The sequence below is a fragment of the Nelusetta ayraudi genome, unplaced genomic scaffold (genome assembly GCF_046127955.1).
Source record: "Nelusetta ayraudi isolate G7.1 ecotype Tasmania unplaced genomic scaffold, CSIRO-AGI_Nayr_v1 ptg000116l, whole genome shotgun sequence".
NCBI lineage: Eukaryota > Metazoa > Chordata > Actinopteri > Tetraodontiformes > Monacanthidae > Nelusetta > Nelusetta ayraudi.
The window spans coordinates 136,442-154,516 of NW_027466166.1; the positions used below are offsets into that span (position 1 = coordinate 136,442).

General features: G+C 46.7%; 1 protein-coding gene across 7 annotated transcripts in view; it reads left to right on the forward strand.

Annotated features, from left to right (window-relative positions):
- The window catches only part of aopep (aminopeptidase O (putative)), a 74,018-nt gene that overhangs the window by 2,343 nt on the left and 53,600 nt on the right, over positions 1 to 18,075 (forward strand). For 6 of the 7 annotated variants that reach the window (XR_012929280.1, XR_012929279.1, XM_076049468.1 and 3 more), the window contains exons 3-6: positions 135 to 304; positions 1,191 to 1,437; positions 2,272 to 2,479; positions 2,809 to 2,930. Coding sequence is in view for 5 of the 7 variants with exons in the window: in XM_076049468.1 (XP_075905583.1) it covers positions 135 to 304; positions 1,191 to 1,437; positions 2,272 to 2,479; positions 2,809 to 2,930 (747 nt within the window). In the remaining 2 variants the exon portion in view is untranslated. The remainder of the gene's footprint in view (positions 1 to 134; positions 305 to 1,190; positions 1,438 to 2,271; positions 2,480 to 2,808; positions 2,931 to 18,075) is intronic. The other variant, XM_076049471.1, reaches the window with a different exon arrangement.

The following is an 18,075-nucleotide window of genomic DNA, read 5'->3' on the forward strand; positions in this document are numbered from 1 at the left end:
TTATTTTTTTCTGCCATTCTGTTTGTTTGTGCGTGTGTGTGTGAGTGAGTGTGTGTGTCCGCGTGTGCATTTGCTGGGTCCTTTGAGCATTGCAATGAGGGTTGTTTATAGTTTGCCATTGTTTACCCTTCCAGGTTGTGTGTTTACACTGCTGGTTCTCCCATAAACAACCGAGCCCTCTTCCCCTGCCAGGAGCCGCCAGTTGCCATGTCAACGTGGCAGGCAACAGTACGGGCCCCCTGTGACTGTTTAGTCCTGATGAGTGGGGAGGAGCAGTGTTCACCTATTGAGGAAGGGGATCCTCGTAAGTGTACCCAGTCCTCTCGTAAAAAAACCTCCGACTAAAATGTCATCTTGTCTTTGCTCAGTTTTTATTAGCGTACGCAGTATGTTGCAGCCGTATTCAGATCTTTCATTTTCATCCTGGAGTACATTGGATCAGCCCTGGCTGATTAATTATCCCAAGGACTCTGTTGATCTACAGAAAACTTCATATTTAGCTTTTTTTTTTCTTTTTACAGCATCCCGCAAAGATGCCTTGATAAAAATGATGCTTTGCTTCACAAATGTTTGTGAGAATTTATGAAAAGAGGGGAAAGGAAAAAAAAATATTTCTTCAGGAAGTTCAACGGCAGGGTAGTACGGAAGCGTATTGCATATACTTGGAACCAAAAAAAGTTGTGTTTTTTGGGGTCATTTTTTTCTGATTTTTTTCCCTGTGTTTTTTTCGTAGTAAGAAAAACAGAATTTTCATTTCTGTTTTTCTTACTAATCTTTTTTCCCCGAGTTTAGAGAGCACCTGAAACAGTCGCATCCACACTGAGTGCTGGATTTAATGGACGCAAACATGGCCAGCTTACCATACTCTGTCGACCCAGTACGGTAGAAAGTTGAAGATGGGGTATGTGCCGGCAGTAGCAAAACAACAGGGCTGAAAAAAATATCACTAATAACAGGGAAAAAATTGTCAGAAAAACAGAAAAATAAATTACTGCAAAAAATGGAGGAAGAAAAATAATTACCCCGAAAAACAGCCCTTTTTTTTCCCCAAGTGAATGCAATCCGCTTCTGTAGACGTAATTTCGCATAATTCAAGCCTGTCAACTTGTTCTGTGCTAATCAAAACCTTAATATTTTTGCCCTGTTTATCTTGATTTCTTTTCATCCTCTGCTTCCCCATTTGACTGCAGCTTTGTTAACATGGAATTACCACGTGACCATGCCAATGCCTGCCTCCACCTTCACCTTGGCGGTGGGCCACTGGCAGCAAGTTCCAGCAGAAATTCCCTCAGTGTTGGAGGGAGACGTAGGGGACAGCGAGGAGCAGGACGAGCCTGCCAAACTTGGGGCTGGACCAAGGCAGTGGACCGAGGCCGAGTGTGGACTTGGAAGCTCCACAAGTGAAGTAGTAAAGGGCACTCCACCCCAGACTGGCAGGTACTGGGTTATTTTCCCCCCGGTGTCCTTTTTTCCTCTTCTCCAGACTGTTGACCCACGTTTGTCCCTTCAACATTATAGACATTTAAACTTTCCTCGCGCCAAGTTAATAGTGCAGCTGACCATTTGGGTTGTGGATGGGGGAGGAAGGGAAGGGGTGGGGGGGGTGTAGCGCTCCATCAACTTCTCATGACAAGTACATTGCACCTTGCAAAATGTTTTTACGGTGACTTTAATGGCCTGGAGGAATTATCCTTGGAGCTGGAGAGGCGCGGCTGGCATTTACTTTACGGAGGTGCGGGACGCCGGGCGGAGGCAGGGCCGTTAAATGGGACGTGGCTGTGGTCGTACTGGGCCGGGGTCTTCCACGCTGCCGGCCAGCAGGTCGGCAGGTCTGCCAGGAGTTTCCAGTAATCGTCGTCAGCCTCCTCCTCCTCCTCCTCCTCCTCCTCCTCCCCGCACGGCTTTCCTCCCACAGCAGCCCAGCTGTAGCCTGCTGCCGGCCCCATGCAGGAATCTCCCTCCACAAGGACGGCCTTTATTTTTCAGTGAATGGTTGGAAGGAAACTTGGATGTCGCTGGAAACCTTTGGAACTTTCCCTGATGCTGGGGGATGAAGTCTGTGCTGGATGTTGGATTTAGATTGGATGAGATTGCATGTCACTGCCTTGACATTCATTCATGCTCCAGATGTTTTGAGTCCATGCCCAGCTCAGAGAGACAGGACTCGTTTTAGCAACTCCAGAACCGCGCTCTCTCCTAACGAGAGCATTAATTGAGCCGTCGCCGTTAACCTTGGGTTAAACTCGACTAACTGATTTAAATCTGCTCCAGGGAAGACCAGACCACCCGCTCAGCGTTCCGCCACCGTTCCCCGGAGGATGAAGGCCACTCTGTAACTGATTATTCAGGCACGGTGGATGACGGCATCCCTTGTTCCCATGGCGACTACCCCTGCCGGTTCGCTGAGTGCTCGGCCGCGTCCCAGCGGGTGATCCCACACCGCGTGTTTGGTCCTGCCTGCTTGCTTCAGAAGGCCCAGGTGGAGTTCTTACAAGAGACTGCAATGGGAATTTACCATCTTTGACAAGATGAGAAGTGAAAACTTCTCATTAGCTGTTGTTTGAGAGTGTAATCGCCATCGCTTAAAGAATTCCCCTCACTCAAGTCAGCAGCTCTAATCAAAGCAGCACAATATGTATTTTTATTTTATTCCCAGAGCTCAGAGTTTCCCTTTGACTTAATTCACCTGTTGCACACAGAAGCACAAAAGATGTAGTCAGAAAAACTGAGAACTCATTTCCATATCTGCATACAAATGTCTAAGAAAATGTTGCAACCTTGCGCTGTTGTTATTACTTTTCATTCCAGACTGTCCTGCAGCTGTTGCCTCCGTGTTTGGCTGCAGCTCACAGCACTCTGGGTGTTCACCCCTTCCCCCGCCTGGATGTCCTCATCGTCCCAGCAGGGTTCTCCAGTCTGGGCATGGCCAGGTAATAACCTCTAAATATGGAAATTTGGTAGGGAGTGGTTTTTGTTTTATTCAGTTTTCAATAAGAGTTGAGGGTGTGAATGTTTATTTTTTTAGTCAGTCTATTTAATCTATACCACATTCTGAGCCATTACCTTTGTGTTTTCCGCAATACAAATAAAATACATTGAAATAATTACATTGTCGTACTTGAATAACATTTAATTTTTCATTTTAAACATCGCAAATGTCCTTATATGCAGTATACTACAATTAATTTTCTGGTGAGAGGGCTGTCTGTTTTGACCCGACCCGAGCTGTTGCTGACTTCTCGCAGCTTTGAACTCGTACAGTCACAACGTGGCCCTTTCTACTGGTTTTCTGTAATTGCTGGAAGTAGCTGCGTGCCAATTTGGGGGCAATATTTTCGCCACTTGTCAAGAACTGGCACATCAAAGACGAGGCCACAACAAAGCTGCACCGTCATTTTTCTTCCTAATCCTGCTGCTCCTAGTTTGGTTTTTGGGGCCACATGATTAATGACGTACTTAACATGGTACCCACCACCCCCACGCCCCAACACCCCTCCCCCTGCTCCCCGTTCTGTCTCACACTTTTCTCTTTGGTGATGTTCCATATAGAATTTTCAAACAGGTCCAATCAAAAACCGTGATCTGTTGTATCTTTGTCTCCCATTTTTACTCCCCAACATTCCCACAACCGTGTGGCGTGTCCATCAGGCTCATAGAGTGAACAAGTTGCATGTTTGTTCAAATAGAACTGATACAATAGCTTCACAAAGTCATGCGTGAATTTCTCCTGGAGATCAAAAAAGTATCTATCTATCTATCTATCTATCTATCTATCTATCTATCTATCTATCTATCTGTCTGTCTGTCTGTCGATCTATCTATCTATCTATCTATCTATCTATCCTTCTGCTCTTTGTTATAGGTTTTTGGTTTCAAAGCAAGCTTAATTCCTCCATCTCTTTCTTCAAAGTTATTTCTCCACTTCATTACTCAAAGTTAGGACACTCATTTCCGGCACGTGAAAAAAAAAACATTAATTTTAAAGTTATGTTATGTTATATTTCAAACATTCTGAAATGTATACTAAATAAGTATGTCTCGTACACAAGACACAGACTCGTGATGAACAAAACCCAATGACTCCGTCTCATCCAGTCCAGACTGCTGAAGCTCTCAGACCAAAACAGATGTAAAACCTATTTTTCACACCTATTTTCAAAGCATAAAATTCACTTTTGTGGTCCATGATTCTTTTTTGCTTTATTTCCATTTGATTACAAAGAACAGCACAAAAAAAGAGGTTCCTATTCAATCCCTCGCTGCAGGGTATCTGGATGTTTTGAGAACAACAAACATCCTCATTTTTTTTTTCTGTAGTTTCACCTGAAGCGAATTCTGTGCCCGCTTGTTTTGCAAAATGCTGCGAGCTGTTTTGCTCGGAATCTCCAGAAAGGCTCCTGTACAACCTGAATGGTTGTTTTTCCATCGCCATGGGGGCGGGAACATATAGTCTGTGTTACCACGTTTGGGTGAAGTATTACTCTAATAAGTTCTACATTTTCATTAAACCATAATCTGAACCACACACCCTCTTCATGGCTGCCTGGCACCAAGCCAGTGGCTCAAGCAGTCCGTCAATAGTCTGCTTTTCTTTTTGTCAGGTTTCAGGTGGTCCGCACGCTCTCTGCTCCACACTAGGCCTATGTGTACTTACACACATATGCGTGTTAGTGTGCGTGTTTGGTGGTGGTCTGAGTAAAGATGGGTGGGCGCAAAGCCACAGAATGACAGATTTACTTTCCTACACACTGTAGATTTCTCTCAATGCACTGCTTTGTCTCTGCCCTCCACCCGGCCGGCTCTTCTCCGCAGCTCCTCTCCCCTTTACGCCCCATTCTCACGTCTATCGCCTTACTCCTCTCTGTTTTCCCATCCTATTGTTCTGACAATCACACAAATCCTCCATGTTCTGCTTTTATAACTCACTGTTCATCATCTTTTATTTTTTACTCTCGCACTATTCTTCAGTCTCCCGACCTCTTTGTGTTTGTTCCCCGCTCTGCGCCGCAGACTTCGATCGGTTCTGACGTTCCATCGTTTTAGTCATCGTTACCGAGTAAACCAAGTTTTATATTTTCTTTCTGCAGCGAGCTAGAAACTGAAGATGTGTCTGCAGAAATGACTGGAGCGCAGTCCATTTTTTTTTTTTTTTCGCAAAACAAGGTCTGTGTTTGGTCGACTCGGACTTGAGAATAAAAAAGTGATAAGGTTCTGCAGCCATAGTCTCTGCCTGGTGGGTTTTTTTATCGCCCCTGTCTGCCTCCCCCTCCTGTTCCCTCTGCCGGCCTCCCTGGAGAGAAGCTGCCCCCAGACAGGATATGAGCTCATACCTGAATATGGATACTGTGCGAATTTCTTACGATGTTCAGCTCAGAGCCGCAGTCCCAGTTGGGACGCGGGGTGACAAAGACCCCAATATGGGCCAGGAATCTGAATTTGTGTACTTATTCAGTTTATTTCTCACTAAATACGGAGTTCCTGTGATCTCCGGAAAACCTTTTTCGCCCTCAGCCTGCGAAAGTCTCTCTCCCTGCTCTATTTATTTTGAACGGACATCAAGCGCTAACAGTGGCTGCGTTTTCTGGCGGATGTTTTCTTTCCCTCAGGATAACTCCCAGGCACTTATCCCCGCTGCCCTCTCCGTGCACAACTCCAGCCAGCTGCAGATGACTGAGAAGAGATTTAGGGCATTCATTAAGCTTCAGACAGCACCTGCACTGACTCCCCATAAAACTCTGCGTGGGTCTCAACCCGGTGTCGACCTTTCGCATCCTCCTCTCAGTGCGGGTGGCTCTGTCCCCCGCCTTACTTACCCCCCCCCCACCCCCCTCCACTCCAACCCCCTTGCACTTAAACTTAAAGCTGTGGCACGAAAAGGTGTGTGGGCCAAGCAAAATAGAGGCAGACAGATAGACATGAGAAGCGACCGGGCTAAATGCGGGGTTCGCGACAGGCTAGTGGACCCCCATGATGTGGGAGAGGATGTGTGGATTATTCCCAGCAACAAAAGCCATTAGGCCTTGGAACGACTTCAGAGACTGGCGCCATTTAATCTAGAGATTGGGAGGTATGTGGGCCCCCGCGCTTGGGACTGGGCCAAGCGCCGTCTCTGCGCGCTGCCCCGGTGGAAACAGCGGGAGCGTAGGGGCTCCGGGACTGGGAGCCGCGGCGAGGAGGCACGAAGCTGCCGTGGTGCGATAGAGACGAGGGCGGGGGAGGGTAGAAAAGGGTAGGGGAGAGAGGGGGAGGGCGGAGGTTACGCAGGGGGGGAGGATTCACGGTGGCGTGAAGTTATTACACTGCGATTCGTGCAGCGAGGGGCAGGAAACCGAAGATTAAGGAGTCAAGTAAGGGCAGGTCTGCATTCAAGGGCTGCGCCGCCAACACTTTGCACTCACACAGGTCTTCTTTTTGTCCTCCCCCGCGATGTACACATGCAAACACACACACACACACACACACACACACACAGTGGGTTTAAATCTTTACCAAAAAATGAGTTTTCTTTCAAATGGGGAGTGGGAGTGAGCAGGATTCATGTCTTTTTCCTTTAAGTGAAACTTCCACTTTTATGCAGTTTAGCGTAAATCTGAAGATTTATATTCGCAGTGTTGAAATAATGTGATAACATAAGTTTCGCTGAGTTCGAGGAGCATGAATTTATAAACACCTTTTAATAATCCTGCACTCGACACGGCATGAATGCCATCAAGCATCCCCTTTTCTCTTGCACGTGTCACTTCTCTCCTTCCTCTGAGTGGATGCTGCTATTTGTCTTCTGTTAATACTGTTTGCAAAGCTTTACTAAGAAGCAGGGCGGCCCTGAGTGATTAAACATTCATTGGAGTATAGATTGGAGATGAAGAAGTGTCAAATATCAGAGGAGGCACCACACACTGTGAACAAGCTGGCAGAGTTGGTTATTGCTCTGTAGTCACTTTATTGTTTTCCTTTTACCCCCAGTATAAAGTGGCTTCTCTGGTTTACGTAGAGAAGGGAATGAATGTGAAGCAACAATGTGAATATTGTTAAATTACTCCGACCTGCACTTCCAGCATTGCTGTGTCTTGGCTGGCACCAGTTTGTTTTCTTTTGTCCCCCCCCCCCCATTATCTGAATGCCTCATCTCATTACATCTGGACATCTTGGTTTCAGTCACTGGTGGAAGACCGTGGCATTTCCTCCTGCTCTTTGAAGCTCAAGTTTGTTTTGTGTACCAAAGTGTTGGGCTGAATAACTCATTGGGCATGTTTGCAGCCAAAATGAAGATTATCTTTAAAAACAACAACGATGACGACGACAACAACAACAACAAGTGGTTTTGCCACATTCCGAGGCGAAGAAAATGACACAAGTGTTGAAACGTGGCTGCGGGGGTGTAGATGATGTGGGTGTTGTCTTACATTGCTGTAGACAGGCGGATTCCTGTTCTTGTGTTTTGCATGAATGCCCGCATTGTTCCTATAGTGCGCTAAGGACGACTGTTTAGCGAAGCAGGGTGACGTCAGGGGAATGCTACACGGATCGGCTCTCATTAGCTACCATGTTTTTGGACGCGGGACGTCGCGGAAGCAATCGTCATTGAGTCCCGTCTCGACGCACCAAACCCAGGGGGGCACCCCTCCCTCCCCGCCGGCAGGCTGCAACCCCCCCCGCCCCGCTTTCGCCGCTGCCTGTCTGCTGACGTCATCGCGCTGAGATCGCATGATGAAGTTCTACAGAATTCAAGGGCCCGGCGGTGGCCAGTGTTCTTAGTTGTTGGTCACTTTTGGCTGTAGTGGAACGATGACGTCGTTCACGCCAGACTGGAAGCGGCGCGCACCTCCGCGCGGCCGCTTCCCGCCGTGCAGGCAGCGATTGTTTCGGCGTCTGGTCCATTTTGTGCGCGAGCAGCGGGCGAAACAGCCAGAGGACAAGGAACAATCATCCAGCGCTGATGGAACGTGATGGAAAACTTTTGCATCAGTGCTTGATATACGCCGCGACTGGCGCCATATTATGATTTAGCGCACGTTACGCTCAACGTCACCCCGTGCGGCAGGTTAAAAAAAAAAAAAGGTGTTGTTGTCCCGGGTTTACAGATTCCACCGCATGCCGATGAGTGCGGAGCCGATTTTTGACCCGGGTCAGATTCCACCGCCACCAAATGCCGATTATTAAAAAAAAAACCAAAAAAAAAACATGTTTTTTGGGCAGTGGAATTGGGGCTATTGTTTGCTATCTGCTGTTTACCCTTAACCTTGCGAAAAAGGCCGGTTTGTTTTGACACCGAGTCTGAAATTCTCCCACCTGAATCATTCAAGGGCTGTTTGGAATGTGACCCAACCGATGGTTGCAGGGCAGTGGTGTTGTCTAGTTTATTCTAGTAGGTATACCCCCCACCACCACCACCACCACCACCAGCAGCAGCAGCAGCAGCAGCAGCAGCAGCAGCAGCAGCAGCATCAGACTCATCTGTCCAGCAGCAGCTGCTTCAAAACAACACAAAATTAAAAAAAAAAAAAACACCATCATGCTCAGTAATGCATTAAGTCTGCATACACACATAAGTGAGATCACGAAAGACTGATTATGTACTGTAAGCAACACAGGATACATAATATATATATAACAGCTGGACTTTATTTAATGGACAAACAGCAATCACATGACTCATTTGTTAAAGAAAAAATTAGTAAATAACACATTTATATATAAAAAAGTAAAGTTTCAGCAATCAAATGCAAACACATTTTCTGAAGCGGCACTAAAGCAGTGGCAGACTCTCAAAAAGATCAGAAGATAAAACATCATTTTCATCACATTTTTAAATGGGAAAGTGAACTACAGAGATACATATCTTTGCAGATTTTTTTTAGTGGTTGTACGATAATTTGGGACCTTTAGTGTTTACACGACGTATCACGTCGAGTACGCCACTGGTTGCACGCGATGGGTGGAGTATGGGGGGGCGTTAGTTGTGATGGAAGTAAAAAGCGACTTAAAACTTGTAAGCAACGGCAACCGCAGGGTGAATTCTGAGACTGGCTGTTTGTGCAGAGGTGGACTGAAGAACATTTCCTCGTCATTATTTTCTTCAAAGTGTCCGTGTGTGCTGGATTGGCTCTGGCTAGAGTTAGGAAGTTGTGGGAGTGGACCTGCGTTGTTTCAGCTGGACTTTAAAGTGTTGGCGAAGCTGGGCTTGAGGAATTTCAAATGGTCTGCTGTTTGGGAGACCTCTGGCTTTGTGAAATGAGCGCGTCACCTCATCACTAGATGGGAGGATGTGATGAAGCCGCAGACATTCCCACAACACACTGGGAAGACATACTCCTCGATCTCATCGCTTTCTTTCTACCTTGAATCCCTCTGGCCCCTCCCACCACATTGGGGGGGATCTCAGAGGAAATGGGGGTGGTGGTCTCGGGGTAACAGCTACTTAAACTGCTTGTTCCTTTTTGCAGTATGGCCAAACGGGGCGACCATATAACTGTCACAGGCGCCGAGTAAAAGTTATGACTGGTGCACACCTCTTGACCCCTGGAAGTGGCACCGAAGGATTTTAAGCCTGACTTCAGTTGAGCGCATTGTTTGTTTATGGGCTCGTAGGAAGTTACACTGGCCATTGGTTCCTGTTGGGAGGAAGTAGTGAGTTGGAGCGCCGAAGGGGGATTTGGAAGCCTGCAGGATTATCACGCTTGGCCCTGGAGCTCTTTTCCCTTTTTAATGGAACCAAACCGATAATATTTTATGTCCCCGGCCTTTTCCTTGAAATAACATTACCCCTCCAAAATCAGTCACATTTATAATACACGTCTTATAAATCCCTCCCTTATATTGAGTTATTCTTCCTCTAATGAATGTTTTTACTGTAACTATTAGAAAAAAATTGGTCTCTGGGTTACGAGGTACAAGTTTTTTTCAGTATCTTGTTTTTTGTTTATCATTTTAACATCGTAGAGGGATTTGTTTTGAGAAACCTTTTTTGCCAACCAATGGAATGCTGTAGGCGTGGCCTCAGGCAAGTGGCATATAAACAAAACTAATTTGCTGCTAAACTCTTTTTTTAATATCTAAAACTGCATCACGCAATGTGCAAAAACTGTTGTGGTTCTGTTATGACACCTTGTCCTCCGCATCATTACCCACTGCTCTGCTGCTCTGCCGAGCGGCACTAACATCTTGATGCCAGTCAAAGTTGAGGATGTGTTTAATATCTGTTATTGTTATTCCCAACCGTTTCTTGACATGAGGTGGATATGCGACAATAGCATTCATGCTGAGGCATAAACCAGGGGGATCTTACTTTTCTTTGATTGAAAAATCGCCTTGGTTTTATAATGCAGTTATACAAAAAAGGATACCAATGTTTCTCATACATGCTGTATCCAGGAACTGCCCATTAGTCCGACCTCCTATTAGTCCGACAAATTGCCCATTGGTCCAACCTCCCATTATGGTTCGGGTTAGTGTTAGGATCATTGTTAGGGTTACGGTTAGGGGAGGTTGGACCAATGGGCAATTTGTCGGACAAATAGGAGGTCGGACCAATGCCATGCTCCCGCTCCATCCAGGTTTTTTTGTGGGGGTATTCTCAAGGGTTTTCTGTGTGCATGTAAACACACAAAAAAAAAGAAAACCCCTCAATGGCAGTTTTAAAAGAAGCTGTAGTTTAAAATATATTAGATTTGTTAAAAAAACAAACATATTTGAAACAAATTAAAACCATTAGCGTTTTAATTCTAACCTTCCTAAGTTTCTAAGGCTGCTTTGCTGTTGCGCCTCAGTGGCTGTGATTCACCATCACGTTGCCTTTTTGGGTTGCACGCTCTGCCTCCTTGCTGAGCTGTGCCAACCCCTTCCACCTTCCTCCCCAGCTACTGTATTTCCTTCCCAGTCCTCCCACTGTTTGTCCTCTCTCCCTTTTGATGTCCCAGTGGATTTCTTGCCTTTCTCCTCTCCTCCCCAGCCTGAGCTGCACGGTAACCCTAGAAGTGTGCGACACAAACCTGCTCTTTCAGGTGGCAACTGGGGGAATTCTGGCTGAGGAGGTGCGACTGGGACGGAGATCGGGTTGTTTTTTTTTTTCTTTCGTGGAGACAGCTGTTAATCAAACGGTCAAGGATGAGGTGTTTCTTTCTTCCTGTCGTGAAGTGGCTCTCCCTCCCCAGTGTGGCCTCACAATGGAGCTGAAAAGGCGGCTCTGCATGCCTGCACCTGGACAGAGGAGGAGGGGCTTGCGTGCACTTTTAGCCGATTGCGCGTTGTACCGGAGGGGCTCGTTTCTTCCTTTAACTTCCTAGTTTTCATTGTTGCGCGACAGGTTTCCTGCCAACACACACTGGGCAGCTTTAACTCCAGTCTCTTCTCAGATCTCTTCATTTTCTTTTGTCTCCCTTTCTTGGTCACCTCCTAATGAGACAGCAGGGTCGAAGCTTTGCAAGTGTTGTTACTGCAGGGGCTTTAATTACTCATTATCTTGGCCTTTTATCTTGAGTTTCTTCCCCTTGTGCTGCTTTACCTTGTTATGGCTTGGAAGTCTATGACCCAGATAGCTCTACCATCAGGGGCCTAGCATGCAGCAGGTTCAATCAAGTTGGGTAGGTATCATAGAGAGAGTCCAGACCAAAATCTGCACCTGGTCCAGCAGGTTGGGGATTTGGCATGGTGCTAAGAAACTGAACTATCTGTAGGTGTGTGTGTGCCAATGTGAATGGTTGTTATCTTTCAATGTGGCCCTGCGATGAACTGGCAACTTGTCAAGTGTGTAACCCAACTTTGCCCTATGACAGCACCAGCCGACCCCCCTGAAGCTGGTATAGAAGATGGATGTATGGATGGACTTCCAATTCTGACCTTTCTATGATCGAAAATCTCATTGGACCGAAATATTATCATGACAGTTATTACACATGTGTCCGTTTCGATTGCACATTTCTGAATGATGGTGCAATGCTTCGAATTGGCCTCACCCGTGAACCTGACGGCAACAGCTGGCATACAGTACTGCATTTAACCGTAATACAGACACACTGCTCCATAATTCTGGATTAGAGGCTCTTCCGAGACAGGCCTGCCATTGCTCGACCATTCTGCCAGCTAAAGGATGAATTCACAGCAGCCAATTCCGTCATGTAATGGATGGGGCGTAGATGTGGACGACACCACCGCTGGTCCCGCTGTGCCTCCAGGGCCGTTTGTGATACTAAAACCCAGAGGCTTTGGGTAATTGCATTTGTCTGTGCAAAGCCAGACGGTTTAATGTCCGTGGGACCTCTGCGCTGAACCGGTCAAAATGAGATATTTGGAACAAAGTGCTGTGAAATGCTCAGTGGTAATGCCTCTCTGATGTCTTGGTTTGTGTTTAGCCTTGAGGGAGTGGGGGGGGCGTTGTGCTCCAAGCTGGTCAACCAGTTGCGCTCCCAGTTGGCTGCTTTTAGCTCTGCCTGTCTCCAGCTCTCAGCAGGTCACTGCAATTTATATATATATCACACATTGTATCTGAACTGCGTCTGGGGAGCTGAGTTCTTCATCTCTCCGTCCCGTGAGCCGAGGTGTGGGATGTGCTCTTAAATCACTTTGAGCACCAGGCACAGGTCAAGAAATTCTGCATCACACTGAGCATTTTGATGCTGGAATTTGTGTGGGGAAGAGCTCCGTGTCATCAAGTGTAACAGTGGGCAGCGTCTCACTGAGGTGGAATTATATTTCGACCAGACTGCTTTCTGATTGTAATCTGGAGGGGGAATAAAGACCCGCAGGTCAACAACTCAACGGAGACGACATTTGATGAATCACCAGTGATTGCTGCGAGTGCGTGTTCATCTGCTGATTTGCACCAATGTTTGACCCACTGCAGTAACAGCTGATGTTGGCTCCCTGTTTCTCTGCCTCCGTGTCTGTGTGTGTGTGTGTGTGTGTGTGTGTGTGTGTGTGTGTGTGTGTGCGTCTGCATTCCAGAAAGATTGCAATGTTCCTTGTTGCTTCACTGCAATACCTCGGATTGTGTACGTTTGAATGTAATGGGGAAAGCGGTCATGGTACTTATCTAATTGGACATCTTGGCTCACAGGGACGGTGAGTTTCCTTTGGTGTCTGTTGTTGTGAATTCAAGCCTCATTTACTGCAGAAGGCCCACTAAAATTGTTGTTTATCATTTTCCAATTTTTCATAAGAGGGGACTGAGGGCAGAATGGCTAAGTGGCGGCTCTGTGGCTGCATGGCAGCGAGGTCTTTGTTCAAATCTCAGCCTTTATGCCTTTTCTGAATAGATTCGTCCCCATGTGAGCCTTCTTGATGTGCCTCAGTTGCTAACACCATGAAGATGTGTGCAGGGTAGATGGAACTGTTTTAGTGTAATGTTTTTTTTTTTTCCCAGTAATAATGAATACTATAAGGCTGCTTCACAAGTGTCGAGCATGTCAAATAAAGATCTGAAAAGTGTGCAATATGAGCTGCTGTAAAGTTATATAAAAAACAATAAAAAGAAGAACTATAATAAGTCTATAGTTAGTAGGTATTACAAGTCATCTATGTGATTTTTTTTCATGAATTTCTAAGTTTTACATTTCCTAGTTGCTTGATCATGCCTGTGTTGCAAATCCATTGTTGTTATTTGCACTCGGAGCTCTTTACATGACAGTAATTATTATTACATGATCACCTTGTGTCAAATCGCATTTTTTTTTTTATTCTAACTGCAAGTTGTGATGGGTCCTATAAAAAGAGATCTCCAGACTCATACACAAGGCTCAAGCAAGCAACAACAAGAGCAGAAAAAAAAATATATCTTTTTTTCTTCTTCCTGTTTTGGAAACGTTTTGATGATGCATTGCCCGCCAGTGTGGCTTCTATTGCTTTGGGCTTGGCAAGGTTCAGACCTCTGCAATCTGTCTCACTTTGTCGGCGTAAGTTCTTTCAAGAAAACTAAAAGAGTATTTTGAGACATAAATTCTGCTTGACACTTCCATAGCTCCTTTTGGGCTCATTTTATCTGCTACTTGCTGTTTATTGTTACTGCATTTCTTTTGCACCCCGAGTCAAGTGGCTATCAACTTATATATCGGTTGCCTTCCTTTTGATGGGTTATTGTATGAAAGAAAACACTGCTGCCATGCTGTATTTACCATTTGCCTTCCATCCGAGTCAGGGAACTGTCAAAAACCCCCTCAGAGGTTGACGGCTCCGCTCACTGGATAATTCCACTTCAATCTCACCTGTCGGCCATCTTTCCTTTCTGTCAGCCGCGCATAATACAGGCCTGGCCTCGCAACATCCTTGGTGCCTCTTCCTCTCTATTCTTATATAAGGGTCTAATAAACAGTCTGTTTGTTGCTCTGCGGGCAAGAAAGTGTCTCTAACTCGTGACTCGCAGCGAGGACTGCTTCACCGAGGGCCGCGGGTGCGGCGGCGGTGAGCGATGGGGTTAGCGATTGCTGCAGCGATACAAGAATGTGGTTCGTGTCAGGCGGATTTCATCTCGGCGCCACCCTTGTGGCTGATTGACACTTGCCTGCCGTAGCCAGATGGACCGCGTTAGAAGTTAGAATTAATCTTCCCGTCTTGCGTCGTATTTAGGTCTTTGAAACGTCCCCGCGGGGCCTCGTCCCCTCTCGTGTCGCACCCACAGATACCCTGTGCCTCTGCCAGCTAAATGCCAGATTTCAACCACACAGTGAGAGCTTACCTAATGCGTGCCGGCGGTGTTCTAAATCTGTGCTCCGGAGTAGCGCCGCGCCGCGAGCTAAGGGACGCTCACAGAATGAGATCAGATTTTATTCTCTCTAATAAACAAAGGGGAAAAAAGTGCAGCGAGGATCGTTTTACTCTTAAGTAGAGGACAAATCCAACATCTGCAATCACTTCCCCGTTGACACACATTCAAAGTAGCCTTCACGGAAGTGTGTGGGTGGACGTGCGTGTACGTGCCTGTGCTAGCGACTCTCCGCCAGCGGACGTGGCTGCTCAGTTTGGCCCCGCCCCTCGCGCATTCATCGCATCTTCCAGTGCGTTTTTTTGCCGCATTGGTCGGAGGCGAGGTCGGCCTCCTAAGAGCCAGCTGTCTGTCTGTGGACAATAACATGCCTCGGAGAGCGACCACTTGAGAGTGACGACGTGCTGCAGGTTCACCTTGAATCCCGCCACTTGCTCCTTCTGGCACAACGTCTCATTTTCTCCGTACTTGAGCAGCCTGAGGTGCCTCCTCGTTCCTGATGACCTCCCGATATCTCTTCGTGCTACTTATTCTTAGACTTTGATGTAATGTGGCGCACGTGGGTGGGGCGGCTCTCTGGGGGCCCCGCTCCGGGTTCACATTCATGTGATCTGGCCCTACATGGAGTGGCATTTGGCCTGGCCCTGCTGGGCCCCCTGTCTGGGAGTAGAGGGCTGATGTGCAGCCAGCCTGGAATGCCAGACATTTGAAGTCAGACTTGTTAAAAAAGAATGAGGGGCAGAAGCAGTTTAGTCAAATATGCCCCTGTGTCGAAAATAGTTCAGGCGATTGCCTGGGACAGAGGAAAGTAAGACAAAGAGTCCTGCTGTAAGCAGGAAATGCCAGCTCTTCCACTTCTGCTAAATATGAGGGGAGGGTGAGGGGAGCGTTCTTTCTTTCTCGTGCCTTTTTGTCGCCGACCTTACCTGTTCGCTGTCGTGCCGCCAAAGTTTTTCTGTGTTTTTGTTACCTATTGGTATGCAGCCAAGCGCACAATCCAGGCATCCCGCAACAAACACTGGTTCAGCGATTCAACTATTGTCACCTCAGGGAGTCGATGCCGCACTTGAGGAAGGCACCAAACTTGCAACATAACAAAATCCTTCCACCTTACCCACTTTATCCATCGCCTGTCTTTAGCTTACGTCTACCGCAAGAGCTCGCTCGCTCATTCTCACGTACGCAAGGCGCATGCCTTCTCGCCTTATTCCTCCGTCTCATGCAGCTGTTTTACAAGGGTCCCGGCTATAAGCTAAGCTGGGCCAGGGATGTCAATTACAGGACTATGATGGAGGCCCTGTTGCATTATGCATGGAAATGTCCCACTGGGGAAAAAATGGCCTACAGCCAAGGAAGGATGGATGGAGGGATGAATAATGGATGGAGAGATGGAGGAGAGAACCACCAATGCAATCTATGTCTCACCAAATTGAAGAGTGGCCCTGGCGAACGCCCCTGATGCTCAGGGCCGAGTCGCCGTGTCTCTCTCCGAATTTTGAGGTCAACGCGGGAAACGGCACAGGAAGGCGTTTTAATCAGGATTTCATTTTTGGAGCGAACGGGTTCCCGCCAGTGGTCCTCTCAGGTCTCTGCCGGTTATTTAAATACCAAAACTGTTTTGTTTAGTTTACCTCCGTTTGGATGTTCAAGAGCTCACTCTAGTCTTTATGTGTATTTGTCAAATGTCCTGCAACCCAAAGCCTTAAAATGAACTGAATGGGGGCAGTCAAGAACAAGAGATGCGCCCTGAGTCTAACATTTATTTTTGGCACTGTGAGAGCCTTTTTAAGAATATATGTGAACAGGTGGGGTGTCACAGGGATCACAGGCACAAAAAAATCACTAAGTGTGCAGCAATTCAAATGCACTTCAGATTCCAGAGTCTGTTTGTTTAAAGAACTTCCCTTCAAAACATCAGATGTGCTCGGTTTCCATTTAACGACAAGTAACACTCGTTAGCCATGCATGTTATGCACAAACAACGTGGAATAAGAATAGCATGAAAAATACATGCAAAAAATGTCTTTTTTTTGACAGACTCGAGATTCTGCTCTATTGCAGGGATGAAAGCTGTTGCACATGTGCAGCTGCTACATATGTATAGACGAGCGCGTGTGTGTGCGCGCACGCTCACATGGATGTCTTCTTATGCCTGCTCACCTGACAGGTCCCTGATGTCAACTAATGTCAGTCAGCGCATCAGCGAACGTGAAAGATGCTGTTGTTATTCATCAGGACCGCGGTGGGGTTGGCACTATTTGTCACTGTAGTGACGGATTCAGCATCCCTCAGAGGAGGCATGTGCAAGCAGTGGCTCTGAAAGGCTGTCTTTGTGTTTCACACTCACTTACTCTCTCTCTCTGTCACACACACACACACACACACACACACACACGCACAACATCACAGATCACACTGCTGGAGCTGACAACAAAGACGTGCTTATCCAATTGTGGTGGAATAAGATTAGGCTACAAAGAAACTCATAAGGCTAATGTTAGCATCTCCTGCTCCAGCGAGAGCCCTTTGTTTGAGTAATCAGGACAAGCTCGGGATTAGATTTGAGATGCTGTCTCGGAAATGATGCCCATAAGACCCCCGCTGTACAATGCTGACATGTTCCGAAATAACAAGCTTGCCTTCTGGCTTATAAAACAATCTTCTGTTGGATAAGAGCTGGCTGTGGTGTTTAGAGTTTATTTATTTATCGATGCATTTAGAAAATGTTGGTATTTGCTTTTACTTTTCTCTTTATAAGTCATGCGGCTGATCGAGTCTAACCTATATTCTAACTCCAGTCTTTACCCTCTAAATTGGCTCTTCAGCAGCAGAAGAGTGATCTGATCTTATTGTCCCCTTTGGGAAAAGGGCGATTTCTGTATGAGCAGTTGATAAAAATATGCCCTGTCTGTAATACAGTGGCATCTTTACCATATTCCCCTGCTGCTGTACAAGGGTGACATGAGCCCTTGACAAAATGCCTTTCACTGCAGACCTCCCACCAGGCCACTGCCGGCCGGGGCAGTAATGGCTCCAAAGGGTGTGGATGGAATTCGAGAGAGTCCTGTGTGTAGTGATACGGGTTAGAAGTGCGAGAGATCATTATTTGGCACCTCTGTGACTCGTCTCAGATTCTTTTGCTGAAAAATTGCCTGCCTCACACACAGCCGGTGAGGCCCTCAGGCCACCCTGTTACATAAGGCTGAAGTGAAGAATGCAGCATAAAAGTCCTGAGCCGTGACCTTGACTTTGACTGAATGCTCATACAGGTCCTTTTCCATGAGGAATGTCATGGTTAGAGCCGATAAACCCTGTTCTCTCTGCTCTCTCGCTGACGCTGAGAACCCGAGAGTCTGCACATTGAAGTCATTTTAGAATATCTG